The sequence below is a fragment of the Rattus norvegicus genome, chromosome 1, assembly GCF_036323735.1.
Source record: "Rattus norvegicus strain BN/NHsdMcwi chromosome 1, GRCr8, whole genome shotgun sequence".
NCBI classification, from domain to species: Eukaryota; Metazoa; Chordata; class Mammalia; order Rodentia; family Muridae; genus Rattus; species Rattus norvegicus.
This window is the reverse complement of record NC_086019.1, coordinates 252,655,144-252,672,984: the sequence shown is the minus strand read 5'-3', so window position 1 is coordinate 252,672,984 and position 17,841 is coordinate 252,655,144. Positions and strand designations below refer to the sequence as shown.

Here is a 17,841-nt window from a genome sequence, read left to right as displayed (position 1 = left end):
ACGGCCTGGACACACGAAGGTGGTGAACACTAAACTAGGGGAAGAATTAGGAAATTTAGGAATAGCAGTTATTTCTGGGAATGGGGGGTGGAGGGGTGTAGCAAGAAATTATGATCAAGGCAGGGCAATGAGGATTCTTTTTTGAGGTGTGTATGCAGGTGTTGGTGTGTGTTGAGGCCTTTGGCTCTGTCCACCTTCGGGTTTTGTTGTTGTTGGTTTGGTTATTTTGAGACAGGCTCTCTTCCTGACCTGGAATTTCCCAGGCAGGCTGGCTCTGCTGGCTGGCCGGTTACTGGGCCCCAGGAACTGACGAACTCTGGCTCTCCAGCTCTTGTTCTATTACCCTGTGCAACTATGCTTGTTCTTAAAGAAAAAGAAAAAAAGGAAAAAAAAGGAGCAGGGCGGCAGGGGGGTGGGGGAAGGGAGGGTTCCGGGGTCCAAATCAGGTCCTCATGCTTTCAATGCAAGCACCCTAACAACGGAGCTATCTCCCCAGCTCAGTTGTGGATTTTCTAAGGTACTTAATACTATTTATTTAAATATTTATTCATGATAATCTTTGAAGTGTCTATTTTTACAGGTCTCTGGCTGAGACCAGAGATTGCTGGAGCCTTAGAGTTTGAGGCCAGCCTGAGCAACGGGAACAAAATATGTGTCTTTGCACCTAGAGCACAGTCACAGAAACCAAAGCAAATAATAGAAACTGTTCTTATAGTCCGCCAGCCACGGAACCAGCTGCTAGAGCTCTGTGTGATTCACATTTTCAATGCCGGCTTCCTTGGCCATCAGATAGAAGGAACCTCTGTTGGACAGCAGTTCTTCAGGACTGCCATACTCGACAATCTTCCCGTTGTCTAGGACCATTATCCTAAAATAAAGAGGAAAGAGATGCTTTAGAAAGTCGCGTGTCTCGGTCCCCAGCCCCGAAAAAAAAAGAAAAAAAGAAAGAAAAAAAAAAAGAAGAAGAAAGTCGAGTGTCAAAGCTCACCGTTTGTAAGAACTACCACGGGAAGGACTAAGGTGTAGTCAATAGATCAGTGACAACGACTGAATCTCGGCAGTGAGCAGGGGCGGACAGCCATGGCTCTGTGTCTGACACTCAACAAGGGGCCAGTGCAGTAGGATACAATGTTGCTACAAAGTACTCCTTATCTAAAGATGCTTGGAATAAGACCAGGCTCCTCCCTCTCCAAACAGTTGGGCTAAAGTAGAAAGTGTTGAAGCTGTGGTGGCTGGGAAGGTCCGTGTCCCCATCTGTCATCTGTGTAAGACTGACTAGGCTTCCACCTTCCCACAGTCCGTCACTACTGTTTCTTATTTTATCCTTGGCCCCATTAGCTTTTATTAGCCTGATGTACAATTTTGGCTGAATGTATTAAAACTGTAAGGCCTCGGGGTTCCAAATGACATGGTTCAGCCTCCTGCCGTGAAGAGCCTCCGGGCTTCTAGCTGACACTGTGACTGTGCTCTGGGTTATGTTCTGCCCCCACACTAGTCACTGTCCATGTGGTGCACACACACGCAGCCTGTGGGGAGTGGTGACGCCACCCCCCCACCCCCGCACACTCACTTGTCACTGTCCATGATGGTGTGCAGCCTGTGAGCGATGGTGATGACCGTGCACTGGGAGAACTCCTTTCGGATGGTCGTCTGAATGAGGCTATCCGTCTCGAGATCCACTGCAGCCGTGGCTTCATCCAGGACCAGGATTTTGGATTTTCGAAGCACAGCCCTGCCCAGGCATAGGAGCTGCCTCTGCCCTATGCTGTGGTCAACAGAAGAAGCCGCATGTAAGTCCCAAAGACCAGGGGAAAACCTGCGGCTTGGGGTCAGTTTCACGATTTGGTCCCGTCCAGATTTCCAAAACTACTTCAAAATCTCCCCGTGATCTCCGTTGTAGGCAATGTTTTCCTAACCTCAGTAAGGAGACTTACCATGGATACTTGATTTAAAAAAGAATAGGTTTGCTTCTGGGTCTCTTTTTATACAGATTGGGGAACAGCCTAGAGTTGTACGTTTTTTAATAAGCACTCCGGATATTTTCATGTTAAAGCAAGTTTGAAAGGCACTGGCCCAGAAACAGTGATCGCCACAATTGCCAATAACGAGAGCCTACTGCAGCGGTATCGGCCCTGACACCGCTGACATAGGGTGGCACTTCCTAAGGATGTCCCAGTGCCATTTCTTTGTGGCCTTAGCAAATGCATTCATTATTTTAATGTGCAATTCTAGTCTCGGGCTAATTATTTGTTCAAGGCTTTCTGCCTTGATTAGAGACAAAGCCATCTAATGAGCCTGATGTCTTGGTGTGAGATCCAATGTGTGTGGAATTCAAATATACTTGTAAAATGCAAATGGCTTTAATTTGCTAAAAGCCCATAATGAAAGCTGGACCTCTCGCTTACAGAAGGGAGCTTTGGGGCTTTGGGGAATGATGTGAAGGGGAAATTTGGGGATTTGCTGATTCCTCTCCCCTGCTGTGGTCATTAGGGATCGTAATAAACGGGTAGTTAGACTAACGTCCTGTAATTCCTCCATAGGAACATTTCTGCAGGAGATAGGAAGCCGAGAAAAATGAACCTCCAGTTTTTGCTTGTAGTGTGCCCGGGGTCAACTGTACTTTATAATAGCAGGTTCCACTTCAGCTTTCAACAGCCCTCTCCCGCTCATCGAGCCATCACTTACCATAGATATTTTCATCTGTTTTGTTCCTCCCCTGATACATGCAAGTTCTAATTCCCTAAACCAAGCCTGAAACACAGGTCTGGAGTAAAGGCACTAATAAGAGAGTGAAGTGTCTCTCGGCACGGACAAGACAAGGATGCCACAATCTCACGTGTCCCCCATGTCCCCTCATGGTCCCCCCTGTCCCCCCTGTCCCCCTGAAGTATTAACAGCCTGGCATTTATCCCACAAGCCTGTCTCTCCCACTATGTTTTATGTGCTTGGAAATCGAGAGTTGTATCTGTGTTGTGTGCCTCTGTGTCTCAGTGCCTGGCACGTAGTAGGTGCTAATACATATCTCCCGACTGTATAGTTGAATGGTCTTTTATAGGAGGCTAAACAGCTACTTAAGCCTTGCAGGCCCCTGTATCTGTTGCAAGGAAAAGCAAGACAAGATGACATTCACTACCAAGCCATGCAAGGGCCCCCTGGGTGAAGTCACCTTCGTCCTGGGTTCAGTTGGCTTTGAGGGACAACCTGAACACTGGAACTTAAGTTCTCTGGGTGAGTCCCTCAGCCTAGTCTAGGGCTTTACACAGGCTTCTCAGGTTGCAGCACGCACACAAGCCACCTGGGAGTCTTGCTAAAGTGTAGGTTTGAATTAGAAGGTACACGTTCTGGGATTCTGAGTTCATCTGAAGCTACTGTGTTGACCCACAGCTTCCAGACCACTGTTTGCCCGACTGACTTTCCCCTTCCTGTACTCTAATTACCGCTGGCCTGTGCCCTGCCTTCCACTGCCTAGGTACCTGGGTCAGAAGGAACAACTGTCTGCAAGCAACAGGCTCTAAGGGCTGGGCTTCAGTGAAGGGAAACCCCAAGCTCTCCTAGGGAGAATGCCAGCACCACACATTAATAGATGTACAGTGAAGACCACACGTGAAGTGTCAGGATATAAAAAAATATATTTTAAGGTTAAAAACTACAAACTCGGGCTGGAGAGATGGCTCAGTGGTTAAGAGCACTGACTGCTCTTCCAGAGGTCCTGAGTTCAATTCCCAGCAACCACATGGTGGCTCACGACCATCTGTAGTGGGATCTGATGCCCTCTTCTGGTGTGTCTGAAGACAGCTACAGTGTACTTACATAAAATAAATAAATCTTTAAAAAAAAAACAAAACTACAAACTCAAAGAGTCACTGTTATCAATTTAAGGTGTTTCTGCAATGCCCAAGAGCTTTTCAGTCAGTAAATCTCATCCACGTCCCTTTTAGGTTGGTGGTTCTCCAACTGAGATGCCTTTTATAGCCCGAGGGATTCTTCACGCTCCCATGCCCAGACTGTGTTTCATAACAAGTAGATCAGGTTGACCCAGGAATCTGGCTGTTGCTGCTGAGACTTGAGACTCTGTTTCTATGATTCTCTACTACAGTGGCATTTGAGGGTTCAGGTGACATAATGCCACACGAAGGGCACATTTACTAACAAAGGCTTTCAAGCGTCCCTATGCGTTTTAGCACATTTTATCTTATTTTTTTACACATTATGGATTTGATCAATACGGTGTAAAGCCCACAATGCCAGACCGTATCTAATACCAGAACAGTTCCCTCACACCCTCCCACGGCCATGGAAAAAGTCGCTTACCTCAGGTTGTCACCACCCTCTGTCACTTCGGATAACAACCCAAGCTGTAGGCCAGACACAAAGGATCTGAGGTGAGCCAACTCCAGGGCCCTCCAAACCTCCTCATCTGAATATTTGTTGAAAGGGTCGAGATTCATCCTCAGACTCCCCGAGAACAAAATGGGGTCCTGAGAGTCAGAGAAAGGGGAGCCATTAGGGTTCATGTCAGCAAAGGGCCCAGTCATTCTTTGTGGCCAGGAGAACATGGGTAGGAGTGGTCTGTCGTGAACTCTGGGCAGGAAGCTGGTTCATGATTGAGGTTTTGGAGGCTTCCGAAGGCCTGGAATATCTGCAACTGGAAACTGAGCGGGGTGGGGTGGCCCTTGGTTAGCGCCTGCTTCCTTCCGTTCTGGGATCTTTCTGTAGACATGCAGATTTGCTGCCTAATCTCTTTAGAAGATGAAAAGGCCATCCTTTCCTGAAACAAAACCTCCGGACTTAGGACAAGGGAGACCAAAAGAGGTAGAAAAAGATCGTATAGTCATCTGAGAAGCTCTTGCATTTTGAAGAGGTCATAGAAAAGAATATACTAAGCCGAGAAAATATGGGGGCTGTGGAGTTGTTTCATGTACGACCGTGAGGCCCTGAATTTGAGTCCCCCAGCATCCAGTAGAAAGTCGTGCTCACGCAGGGAAAGAGAGAGAAGCAGAGACTACAGATTGTCCGCAGTCACTGACCACTGGCCTAGCCAAAACAGAAACAAGAGACCAAAGACAAAAATCCTCCAGAGGTGGCTTGTAGTTCAAAGCACTGACTACTTACTCCTCTCGCCGAGGATCCAGATCCAGTTCCCATCACCCACACGACAGCCTACTGCTCTCCTTAACCCCTGATCTTAATGCCAGGCCTCTGTGAGAACCAGGTCCAAATGCAGCACATGTAGATACACACAGCAAAATACTCATAGCACATAAAATAAAACAACAACAACAACAACAACAACAACAACAAAAAAGTCCCCAAAGGGCCAGCTGCAGGTTCTTCGAGAGAACCCGTCTCAGTGGAACAGAGGAGAGAGTGACAGAGAGGGCATCACACTGTCCTAAGCAGCATCAAACCCTCCACAGGCACCTGGCCACGGTGCAGAGGGAGCAATGGTTCTACGCCTACTGTGAGAGGAGAGGCCTTTGTGGCAATCCTTACTTGGTAGGGTCCATAGAGCAAACCAAAGGGAGGTCTTTCTTGCTGATCCGATGCATGTTCCGCTTGCTGGCAAAAACCCGCAGCAAATTCCCTCCTCTGTCTTTTAGCCACATCAAATGAGGAGTATAAGGCTTAATGGCTTCAAGCTTGGGCAGCAAAATTGCTACTGCTAATTACAATGATCTCAGCAAACCCTGATGGGCTTACAGAAACGCCAAGTAATCATCTGCTCTATCCGACTGCTGGCGCGTTGCTGCCACCTACTGGTCATGTCTAGCAGCCGCACGTCACATGCAAAATACCAAGACACAGACTCTGCGGGGGGGCGGGGGGGCGGGAATTGGTCTGGAATCCTGGTGTGAAGATGAATCTTGATAGTCAACTTAACAGGACCTAGAACCGTCAAGGAGACAGATCTCTGGGACATTTTGGGAGAGAGTATCTAGACTGGGTACTTGGAGAGTGCAGATGCAATCTGACCAGCCGTCTCACGTGCCTGCCTTCCACCAAGAACTGCGCCCCTTCTCAGCGGACCAAACTAGACCTTCCTCCTTCAAGTGGCTTCTTTTCAGGTACAAGGACAAGAAAACAGCAATTCACCTGCCAGAGTTGTATTTGTAATCGGATACATGTCAGCGTTTCCCCACTGCGTGTGCCCAAGTAGGTCCTTGAGAACTAACCTGGGGAATGATGGTCAGCCTCTCTCGAAGGTCGTGCAGTCCAATGGAGGCAACATCTATCCCATCAATGATGATCTGGCCCCCCGCAGACTCTAAGATTCTGAAGAGGCAGTTTGTGAGGGATGATTTCCCAGCCCCAGTCCTGCCCACTACGCCGACCTGTGAATACAGTTCATTTAAATCTACTTCAACGGGCGATTCTTGGAGAAAAAAAAAATTATTTAGCCAGCACATTCACAATCCCATGTGATAAAAAGAACCCCGTACCAAATACATGAAGTGGCTTTTAGTATTTGTCTCAGTCGATCTTGGCAGTCATAGCTTATCACTTTTTAAAAGTTTTTTTTTATTTAAAAAGTTGACAGAAAGGACTTTTGGGGTGACGCGGTAGGTAGCGGCATTTGCTGCTAAGCTAGGTGACTCGAGTTCAACCCCTGGAACCCGCATGGTGGGATCTGTTGTCCTCTGACCTTCACTCGTGCACATGCATAACAACAAAATAAATGAAAATTATAATAATTTAATTTTTATTACTTCTCATGTCTTCTGAGACTATAATTGTGTTTCTCCCTGTCCTTTCTCCCCTCCAAATCTCCCACACACTCTACCTTACGCCCTGTCTTAAATTCATTGCCTCTTTTCCCATTAACTGCTGCTATGTGCATATATGCAATGCCTATATTCATAATAAATACACATCCATACATTCCTAAATGTAAGCTGCGTGCTCTGTGTAATGTCGCTTATACGTGTGTTTTTAGGGACGAGTATCTCCTGTGCTCTTCCTTGGGATGACTATCTCTCCATTCTCAGCGTCCCTTGGCTGCCTGTAGTTCTAAACTAAGGAGCACTTCACAGGTTTTCCCGTCCCCTTGCTCAGGGGCAATGCTAATCTTCCTGTGCTGCTCTAATTAGGACTGAGTTGTTTGTTTTGTTTTTTAGTACAGAGAAGGAAAGGCTTGTCACCAAATGAGCCTTGGACACCCTGGTCCTCAGCCCCCTTGCCTAGGTGAATTGATTGACAGATTTGCTACACTGGACGTGTAAGACAGTCCTCAACTTTGAAGACCAGGAGAAACACTAGATTATCTCCTGCTTAGGGTCAGCCATTAATACACCGTTCACAACAGTCCTTCACCCAGGTCTGAGGCTTCTTTCCTGAATTCTTCCCCACACTTTAAACCAGCACCGGAAACGGAAATGAGCCCCAGGGGGCGACTGGGGGGCGGGATCAAGCCCTCCAAGTCCTCCTCCTGCGCCTGACTATTCTCTGATTACAAGTCCTCACAAGCAGAGTTGACTTTATCACCCACCTTCTCTCCGCTCTTGATGTTACAAGTGATCCCTTTCAGTACCAGATCCAGCTCCGGCCGATACCGCACTTGATAGTTGTTAAACTGGATCTCACCATGTCTGGGCCAGTCTGCCGGAGGCCTCTTGTCAGTCACCCAGGGCGCCTACCAAGGGGAAAGGATGATGTTGCTGGCTGTGGTAGCAGCTCAGCCAACAGCTGCCCTGGGACTCGCAGCATTTGACAGAAGGGTAGCAGAGCCCGTTTTGCCTGAGGGGACTGGGCTTTTCTGACTTTATTCAATAAAGAAACCCTACAAGGTTGCTCTATGGAGTTCTAGAAGGACACCACCTTTTATGTAGACCGTTTTCCTCATCTTACATTTGAAGAAATTAAGTCCTTTGGGTTAGGGCATGCAAGACTTGAAAAGTGTTCTTTAAAGCTGAAGATGGCCTCTCGAGAGCATGCCATTGACCTCCTCCCCAGTTTCGATGACTCACCTCATTCTCTACATTTATGTATTCACTTATTCGCTCAACTGCCACAATGTTGGTCTCTGCTTCTGACGTCATCCTCACTAGCCAGTTCAAGGTTTGTGTGATCTACAGAAGAAAAAAAATTATATCAAGCATGCATGCGCGCGCGCACACACACACACACACACACACAACACACACACACACACACACACACACACACACACACACACCCTCAGGCTCAGAAACCACCTCAATTAGTTAGCTATACCACAAGATTAACTGAGAGTTACTTTATATTCAGTACTGGGGTGGCAAAAAAAAAAGATAATTCTTATTTAATTCTTATTTTCTTAGCATAGAAATAAGACCAATCCACTGATTGGCTGGGTAGCCATTGAATGCTAAGCTGTGTGGTCCTCACATGAAGGGCAATATGAACTTTGAATAGTTCAGGGGGAACGCTTGGGTTGAAGAGACTGGTTCTTGGTGAAGTGGTACCAGAGCTCAAGTCTCCTACTGGAAACCTAAAACTATTTGTGGAACTGTAGATGGTTCTCTACGAATGGGGGACAGCATGAGAGAAGACTTGGGGAATGACCAGACATTGAAAAAAGCTGCCTTCTCTCTCTAATCTCGCTTCCTCTTAGCCATCAAGGTTGGGTATCCTATGGACCCTTGTCCTTGACACACACAAACCCTAGATGTCTTCCCTGCCACCACATGGATGTATTTTATCACTAATAAAAGAATTGTCACGGTGCAGGCCAGACTGCAATACTGGGATTACTTGGATGTGAGCCTTTTCAAGAAGGCATCACGAGTTTGCACATATCGTAGGATGTTTGTGGAGTGAATGACAGGTGAGAGAGAAAGCCACACAACCCCAGGCCAGGACGTGAAGATTAAGTGCGATAACTTTGTGTAGGTTGAACCATGTATAATTACTGATACTTGAATATTTAATTTTGTTTCAATCTAAGGTGTCCTACTCTGCCTTGACTGTCCTGGGGGATAAAGAAAAGTGGCAGAAAGAGACAAGTGACTCTGGATGACGACTCTTTCGCAGTGCCCTCTTATAAGCCTCCTTGAGCTTCATTAGTCTCTTTTTTTTTTTTGTTTGCTTTTTGTTTTTGTTTTCTGAGACAGGGTTTCTCTGTGTAGCCCTGGCTGTCCTGAAATTCACTCTGTAGACCAGGCTGGACTCAACCCCACAGAGATCCGCCTCTACCTCCTGAGTGCTGGGATTAAAGGCGTGTGCCATCACTGCCTGCAGAGTCTCACTGATTTCTAAGAAAGACCGTGCTATATAAAGCACATGTATGACCATGCAAACCTCTGGGGCAGTAGTTGGAAGAGCTGCACAGCAAGATGGCCTAATGTCCAAAGTAGCCACCATGGTGCGAGACACAGCCTCAAATGCTGGGCTGTAAAATGTCAGCATTTATCCCCCGGTTGGGCTGGGGTGCTTTAGTGAGATTTGTTTTATGTTTCTGTCAGAGTCCTTATGATAATTTTGTTTTACTTGCTCTGTGATATAAGAAAAGCAAACTCAGGAGTTGTTTGCCCAAAGGATTTTCTTTTTCTTTTTTTTTTTTTTGGGTTCTTTTTTTCGGAGCTGGGGACCGAACCCAGGGCCTTGCGCTTCCTAGGTAAGCGCTCTACCACTGAGCTAAATCCCCAGCCCCCCAAAGGATTTTCTGATTGCTCCTATATTCTGGAGAGTAAATATATCATCTCCATTGACTGGGACCAATGAAGGAGGCAAAACGATTAGGAAACTATTAACATATAAACATGCGGTTTTAAGTCATTAGGGCGGTAAGAGCTGGGCCTGCTTTGGCAGACAGAACCTCTGCCTGCATAAACAAGGTAAGCAGTGTGTTCTCGGGTGAGCCAGGGCTTGAACCAGTCTTCCTAGCCCCTCTGGATCAGAAAAGAATTAAAAGCCCTGGGCTCAGGGTTGGGGATTTAGCTCAGTGGTAGAGCACTTGCCTAGCAAGCGCAAGGCCCTGGGTTCGGTCCCCAGCTCCAAAAAAAAAAAAGCCCTGGGCTTCTCAGTACACGTCAGACTTAGTTTAAGATTGATCTACTTAGCCAAACTTTCAGTCTTCAGACTCACATTGAGGGCGTTGGACAGAACAAAGCCCACAACGTCCCCGGTTAAGGTTTTTCTATAAATAACCAGCAGCAAGGCGGAACAGAAGACGACCAAGTTTCCAACCAGCTCCAGCCGAATTGCAAGCCACCTGTACAGTAACAGAAGCAGAAGGAGAGGGGTCGTTAGTCTCTTCCTCTCAAGCCGCTGAAGAATTTCCGTTCCCCGGATCTTTCTCTTTCAAAGGCATCCCTAACTGCTTGTCACGGTCCCGAGACCTTTTCATTTCTTGTCATTTGCACCTTTGCTAAACTGCCTAACTCTTCTCCCTGCAGCCTCTGCTTCTTCGTGACTTTCGAGCGCTGTGCCTATGGCGTGTCTTGTCTCCCATCTCAGGGAACCAAACACAACAAGATGTTTAATTTACCCAGCAGTTGAACGGGACTTGAGTTTCCAAATACTCACAAATGTCACATGACTTTTACCATAAGTGTAAGGAAGACATTGATATTTCAGTGGAGAGGGCAAGGCAATTTGGTCAATGCAGGCCTGGGATAGAGAAACCAGTCTCTAACTTCAAAGTTCATACTTTCTTCTTTCTACTTACATAGCATGACCAGGCTGTGTGTGCGTGTGTGGTCAGGATGAACTTTATACCACTGCCTATGCCTGCTCTCCCGTGCCAGATGTGAAACACGCAGGGCCCTGAGACAATCATTTAAGTAAATCCTTAAGGGAGGCCTCACCTGTTGGAGGTAATCCAGGAAAAGACACATTTCTGGTTGATGTCAATCTGCTTCTCATTCCAAGCTAGAAATCGCTGCTGGTGCTCAAAGGCACGGATAATGGGCAAACCTGTGACAGTCTCACTGAAGTGAGAATAGATCGGAGATTTGGTGACAGAATCCAACCGTCTCAGCTGGCGGGAAGTAGCCACATAAAAAACCTGAACACAAAAAAAACAAGAGTCAGTTAGTGACAGGAAACATACCCTCCTCCTCCTCTTCCTCCCCCTCCTCCTCCTCCTCCTCCTCTTCTTCCTCTTCTTCCTCCTTTTCCTCCTCCTCCTTCTCCTCCTTTTCCTCCTCCTCCTTTTCCTCCTCCTCTTCCTCTTCCTCTCCTCCCCCTCTTCTTCTTCCTTCCTCTCTCCCCTTCCCCCTCCTCCTCCTTTACCTCCTCCTCTTCCTCTTCCTCTCCTCCCCCTCTTCTTCTTCCTTCCTCTCTCCCCTTCCCCCTCCTCCTCCTTTTCCTCATCCTCTTCCTCTTCCTCTCCTCCCCCTCTTCTTCTTCCTTCCTCTCTCCCCTTCCCCCTCCTCCTCTTCTTTCTTTCTCCTCCCTCCTCCTTCCCCCTTTCCACTCCTCCTCTTTCCCCCTTCTTCCCCTCTCCTCTTCCCCTTTTCCCCACCTCCTCTTCTTCCCCCTCCTCCGCCTCCTCCTTTTCCTTCCCCCTTCTGAGATATTCGTTTAAGTAAATACTTAAGGGGGTCCTCACCTAATGGAGGTAATCCAGGGAAAAGACATATTTCTGGTTGGTGTCAATCTGCTTCTCATTTGCATGCTTTCCCCCTCCCCCTTTTCCTTCCTCCTCTTCCCCCTCCTCCCCCCTCTCCCCTTCCTCTTCTTCCTTCCCCCTCCTCCTTTTCCCTCTCCTTTCTCTCCCCCCATGGCCCCCTCTTTGTTTTTCTGCCTCGATCCAACATTTGTCCCTTGATGGCTATGGCTCACATCTGAACAGAAAGAAAGCCTGAAATACGAGGTCCGGCTAGAAGAATAAGGAGGTAGATGGAAGGGAGCAGTAAGAAGACCGCAGCAGCGGGGAGCAGAGGGAGGCAAAACTGAGGAGACTGCTGCAGCCTTGGAGACTCGAGTTTCTAAAGCACAGAGTTTTGTTATTGGAGCCAAGGTATCCACATGTTATCCAAACGGCAGTTCCTGTACTAGCTAGAGAAACGATTACCAAGAGATTTTGTACAAAAAAAAAAAAAAATGCTAGGCCCCAGGGGATGTGTAAAGTAGGAAGGAGATGACTCAGTGCTTTTGCAGAGGTCCTGGGTTCTGTTCCCAGCACCTACCTGGTGGCTCACGGCCATCTGTAACTCTCGTGTTGTGGGCAGCAGACATACACACGGCACCTAGGCATACGCTGCAGGCAAAATGCTCACCCACAGGAAATAAAATCAATACCACATCTCTTAAAAATAGTTGGGAGTGCAGTTTGATTAAAATGGAGATTGACCAGTGGAGTGACCAGAGCTGCGCCTCCATGGTATGCTGGGAAACATCGTTGGGAAGCAGGTAAGCAGAACTGACACTGAGAAAATATAGGCAAACTGTCCACAGACGAAAGGCAGGGTGGAGAGGTTCACAGTGTTGCTGGAACCTGTCAGGATTTGCTGGAGCACGAACAAAAACTGAGCATTTGAGAATGAAAGTGCAAAAGACGATGGCTCAGAGTCTCCTCAAATAACCCTGCCTGACTTGTAGAATGCTAGGACTAGTTAAAAGGCTGCTTGGACATGGACGTGTACTTGCAGAATTCCACACGGGCACAAGAGGTACTACTATCTCACCACAGGATTCGAGGCAATGCAACCATGTTGAGTGCCCTGATAACTGTAAGCAGAAATAAACCCTCTCCCTCCCCAACTTGTTTTGATCATGGCGTTTCATCACAGCAACAGAACCCTAAGACAGGGAGTTTATGAAGCTCTGGAAATGTACCCCAAATAATCAATCTCCCTCCCTCCCTCTCTTCCTTCCTTCTTCCCTCCCTCCCTCCCTCCTCCTTTCACCTTCCCTCCCTCTCATGCTAGGCAAATGCTCTGCCACCAAGTTATACTCCTACCCCCTCAAAATAGGAGCGATGGCTCAGTGGTTAAGAGCACTGGCTGCTCTTCCAAAGGACCTAGGTTCAATTCCCAGCCCCCACATGGCAGCTCACAACAGTCTATAATTCCAGGGTATCTGACATCCTCACACAGACACACATGGAGGCAGAATACCAATGTACATCAAAAAGCAAGCAAACAAACACCCCCTGTCATTTAAGGACATCATCAGCAACTACAGAACGTTACGTAAAAGAATAAACAGCATCAACAAAACGTTTTGAATTCAAACACGTTTCCTACCTAAGTTCTCTGGGGGAGATGTAGGGTGACACATGCTGTGACCCACACACTAATGCTGACAACTGAGCCTTGGATGAGCCCTGTGCTTTGCTGGGCATATCAGAGACACTGGAGTGGAGCAGCCCATGGTAAACACGGAGGCAGCGCCTCAAGGATTTCAGAAGCGGAATGGAAGGGAGACCCAGCCTTTCTTTCCCAAACCTACCTGCACCGAAATATAAAGAATGCTGAGAGGAATGATGATGATAGCGAAGACTGGGGTGGCCATGCAGATCATGACAAGAGTGCCAGCGATGCCAAAGAAACACATCATCCAGCTTCGAAGTGTCTGGGGGAGCAAGTCGTCCACAGTAGAAATATCCTAGGGATAGGAATGAGAAGACACGATGATCAGTGAACTTGTAAGATGTCCGTCTTCCCGATTCCAGCCCGGAATGCTCAACTTGTTTTATTTAGTTCCTTAGGACTTTCTCTTTTGTCATTTCATCTCCTCAAGCTGTCTGTCTGTAACAGATCATACCGGTCACCCACAATTGATCAAATTTCTGTGGTTCCCTTACTTTTTCAAATTCTTCCAAAGACACAGGGCAATAATCTTCAGATTTTCCAATAGATTTGGTAGATTTTTCACTCTCTCATTCATCAACTTCATTGAACCTTACATTGCAAACTCTTAGAGCCTTTCAGGGAAATCCTCAGTTTAAGGGTTCTCATTCTATTAAGTACCCAGTAGAGAGTCTGGTGCACAATAGACATCCAATTGGCACTTAGGGAAAGGAAAGGGGACTGAGTCAATCTCCCGGTGGCTCAGCATCCCAAGCAAGGAACCCGGAAGTGAAAGATGGGGTTAACTGCCACATTGTCTTATGTCTGCTAGATAAACGAGAAAACGAACAGAAGGATAGATAGTTTGGAACAAACTCGGAGAGCCCATTTTATATCTTGGGTTGCCCTTGCCTGGCTCTCATAGAGGATCCCGCTACTCCTATATATCTGTTTTATATGTGAACAGTAAGACAAGTCTGGATGCTTTCTGGGATTTCCCAAATCCAGCCTGGGACACTAGTTGGCAAGAGAGTTCTGTATTGAGGCACTTCTGAGTCTGTACCTGACCCACGCTATGCCAGCACGCACACATGTTAGCCATGTTAAGGGCTGGCAGAAATGACAAATCCTCACCAGATGTACTTTTTTTTTTTTTTTTTTGATTCTTTTTTTCGGAGCTGGGGACCGAACCCAGGGCCTTGCGCTTGCTAGGTAAGCGCTCTACCACTGAGCTAAATCCCCAGCCCACCAGATGTACTTCTTAGAGGATTATTTTGACCCTTACCTATCATAGATTCTCCACCTTTTTTTCTTCTACTCTCTCTTTTCTTAAGGACTCGGCCATTACTTCTTTTTTTTTTTTTTTTTTTGGTTCTTTTTTTCGGAGCTGGGGACCGAACCCAGGGCCTTGTGCTTCCTAGGTAAGCGCTCTACCACTGAGCTAAATCCCCAGCCCCTTTCGGCCATTACTTCTTGAAGAGCCCATATCAAACGTGCTCATAGCCCAGGACCACCTCGGCAACATAACTTATCATATGATTTTGAGTTTTCTTTTCCAAGTAGGACCGGTCAACAAATCTGATTGTAGTCTAACTAGCTCACAGGAAGTTTCCTGCGCCCATTCCCAGAAGATAGGCCATACATATAAAGGACACTAGAAAGACTGCAGAGGCTGTAGAATTCTTCTGAGAAATATCTTCATCCAAAAGTATGTGCTCTTTACTGACTAACTAGCAGGCAGCCTATTTAAGCGGTCTCCAATGTCAACCTCACTCTTTCTACCCTACAGGAAGAGGAGAAATGGGAAGTTACCCGTCTACTACATAAGCGATTGCTATGTCCTCTGATCCTGACTGTAGGCTATGATCCGCCCACAGTGCAGGGCTATTCATACATCTTATAAAATGCGTTTTCCCTTTCATAAGCACAGAGCTAAGACTTGTGCTGCCGATGCTTCACAATCACTCAGAGTTGCCTGGTTTCTACCTCTAATCCTGAAGCTTCCATTTCAGAGGCACCATTGAACAATTAGGTCTAGTCCCTGGAAGGAGGCCGTCTTCACATCCCAGAGTACTAGGCTCGTTGGAAATACTCAACTAACGGTAGGAAAGGAATGCCCAAGCGGCCACGGGTCTGTGCACATGGAAGGAGCATTTGAGATCCTCTTACCGCACAGATGTCCCGATCCAAAATTCAGACCTAACTTACTGGTTCTCGAAGCATCAAACGTTTTAAGAACGGAGACACAAGTCAAGGAAACAGTCATCCTACGATCCCTTCTGTTAGCCATCCTGAGCAGTGAGTATGATCTTCTGACGCGTCCTCCCCCCCCCCCCCCCGCTCTGTTGCCCACTCCTCACCACTACAATACTCACTGTTTCTCTTGCCTTAATGATTTAATATCAGTTTTTCTGATATTTCCCATCCTTGCCATCCGGTTAGAGCTCTTTTTCTATCATTCCTTTGTGCCCCCAGAACACCTCTGCACATGCTATTGTTGCTTTTAATCACACCACAAGTCTTCCTGTCTTTCACTTTTCTCCTTCACTAGATAATAAGCTACTGAAAGGCCTGAGGCTTCCATCTCTAGGATTCTTGAGATTTCACAGGTAGTACCCCAGAAATGCTTGCACGCTGGGTAGACAAAGAACCCAAGCTGCAGAGTTGGTTTGGGCGAGGGGGCTCTCTCTCTCTCTTCGAAATTAGAAAGGTCCTCAGTATCTAAGCACCGCGGTGTGTAAAGATACTTACACCAGAAAATCTGTTCACAATCCGGCCTGTGGGAGTTGTGTCAAAAAACCTCATGGGTGCCCGGAGGATGTTGGTTAACAGCTGCCCGTGCAAAGCTTTTGATGCATTTCTGCAAGCATATATGCTCCACAGAGTTGAAATAAGCAAACATATACCTAGAAATAGAACCACTATTGTTAATGCCTTGCTGTAGGTTGATGTCATTATACTGAAGCCTGTGATTGGACGAGAAAGAAGGGAGGCGGGAACAGAAGTTTTAGAAGGGCGGGAGAAGGAGCCTGAGTGAGGAGAGGAGCTGGGAGAACATGGCGGCAGATGTTAAGAGTCTTCTCTGCGCATAGATACAGGTTGTTGTGACTGTTTTTAAGGGGTGAGTGTGTACAGGGTTTTGTGCCGTCTAGACGGGCAAGTTATAGCTCATCAATTGGATCAGAGGTTATTGTGTGGTGTGTTCTTTCATGTGGTGACTTAATTGAGTTCAAGAGATGGCCCGGTGGCCTGACGCACCAAGCCCGCCACGGAGTTGGGACGTGTTTTTCCTGGCGTGGTAACAACCCATTGAGGGAACTGTGAATGAAAACAAAGCAAGGCGCCATGCTGGAACGGCTTGTAGACCGCCCCGGTAGCAGAAAGCCGCTGCCGGGAGAGATACTAATTAGAAATGGTTAGTTCCATTTGGTCCCACGGGTGCTGGAACTAACTCTAGGGAGCAGCATGGCAAGGTGCCACTCTGGAATGGCCCGCAGACCGCTTGGGTCAGAGAGTACTTGGGGGCAGCATGGAGCTGCTGAGACAAATTAGCCCACCAGAGCCGGAACTAGTGAGCATGCGACTGCCTGGGTACACGCAGGAAACAGTCACTCCTTTTAAATATTTACCTCAACACCTTGCACACAGGCTCCTGAAGATCTCTGCCTGGGACACAATAGCAAATGTTTTTCTGGGTCGTAGGAAATGTACAGGGTCTGGACAAATCCCACAAAGACATCGATCAACGTCATTAGTCATACCTTGTGCTAATCCCAGAGCTCCAAAGACCCCAATTCTCATGTCCCTATGAGAAGACGAATTGTTGGTCCCATTCAAGTTGTCAGAGTCACTGGTCCAAGCACTCAGCCAGAGGTTAGAGCCGATAAAAGCAACATTATTCAATCCGTAGAAAAGGATGATGAAAAGTATGGACCACCACCCTACTGCCTGTAGATACTTCAGGTAGATGGAGAACTTGACCTGCAAAGACACCATTCAACATTATCCCTGAGAGCTTTGGGTAAGGAATTAAAGAAAACTAACTGTTGGGATAGGGTGGGGGTGGGGGTGTTGTGCTGGATAGTTTTGTGTGTGTGTGTGTGTGTGTGTGTGTGAACTTGGCAAAGAGGGAAACTCAATTGAGAAAATGCCCCCACCAGATTGGCTTGCAGATAAGCCTGTGGGTTTTGGTTTTTGTGTTTTTTTTTAATTGATAATTGATATGGGAGGTCTCAGGTCACCGTGGGTGGTGCTACCTACCTCCCTTGTGCTATAAGAAAGCAGGCTGACCAAGCCATGCACCACAAGCTATTAGCAACCTTCCTCCATAGCTTCTGCTAGAGTGAGTTCCTGCCTTGACTTCCCTCAGTGACGGATTGTATCTGCAAGTGTAGGATAAAATAAATCCTTTCCTTCCCAGGTTGCTTTTGGTCATGGTGTTTTGGCTAACCAAGACAAGGAGTGATGCTCTCTGGAAAAGTGGGTAACAAAGCTTAGTAGTCTGTGGTCACCATTTCTACACTTGGCCAGGATATGTTGTTGCTAAGTATGGTGCAAGGTAAAGAGCGATTATTAATACGCACTTAGCTGTGTAGAAAACCACACAGAAGTGGGTTGCAAAGGCCAG

At 47.1% G+C, this 17,841-nt stretch overlaps 1 protein-coding gene across 1 annotated transcript in view; it reads right to left on the bottom strand.

Moving 5' to 3' along the window:
• Positions 1-525: 525 nt before the first annotated feature.
• Abcc2 (ATP binding cassette subfamily C member 2) overlaps positions 526-17,841 on the bottom strand; it is a 58,585-nt gene continuing 41,269 nt past the window's right edge. Inside the window, exons 22-32 of the mRNA NM_012833.2 lie at positions 16,976-17,195; positions 15,966-16,120; positions 13,375-13,530; positions 10,785-10,984; positions 10,063-10,189; positions 7,965-8,066; positions 7,487-7,630; positions 6,174-6,332; positions 4,312-4,478; positions 1,571-1,765; positions 526-868 (exon numbers count right to left, since the gene is read on the bottom strand). Of these exons, the coding sequence (NP_036965.1) occupies positions 739-868; positions 1,571-1,765; positions 4,312-4,478; positions 6,174-6,332; positions 7,487-7,630; positions 7,965-8,066; positions 10,063-10,189; positions 10,785-10,984; positions 13,375-13,530; positions 15,966-16,120; positions 16,976-17,195 (1,755 nt within the window). The 3' untranslated portion in view covers positions 526-738. The remainder of the gene's footprint in view (positions 869-1,570; positions 1,766-4,311; positions 4,479-6,173; positions 6,333-7,486; positions 7,631-7,964; positions 8,067-10,062; positions 10,190-10,784; positions 10,985-13,374; positions 13,531-15,965; positions 16,121-16,975; positions 17,196-17,841) is intronic.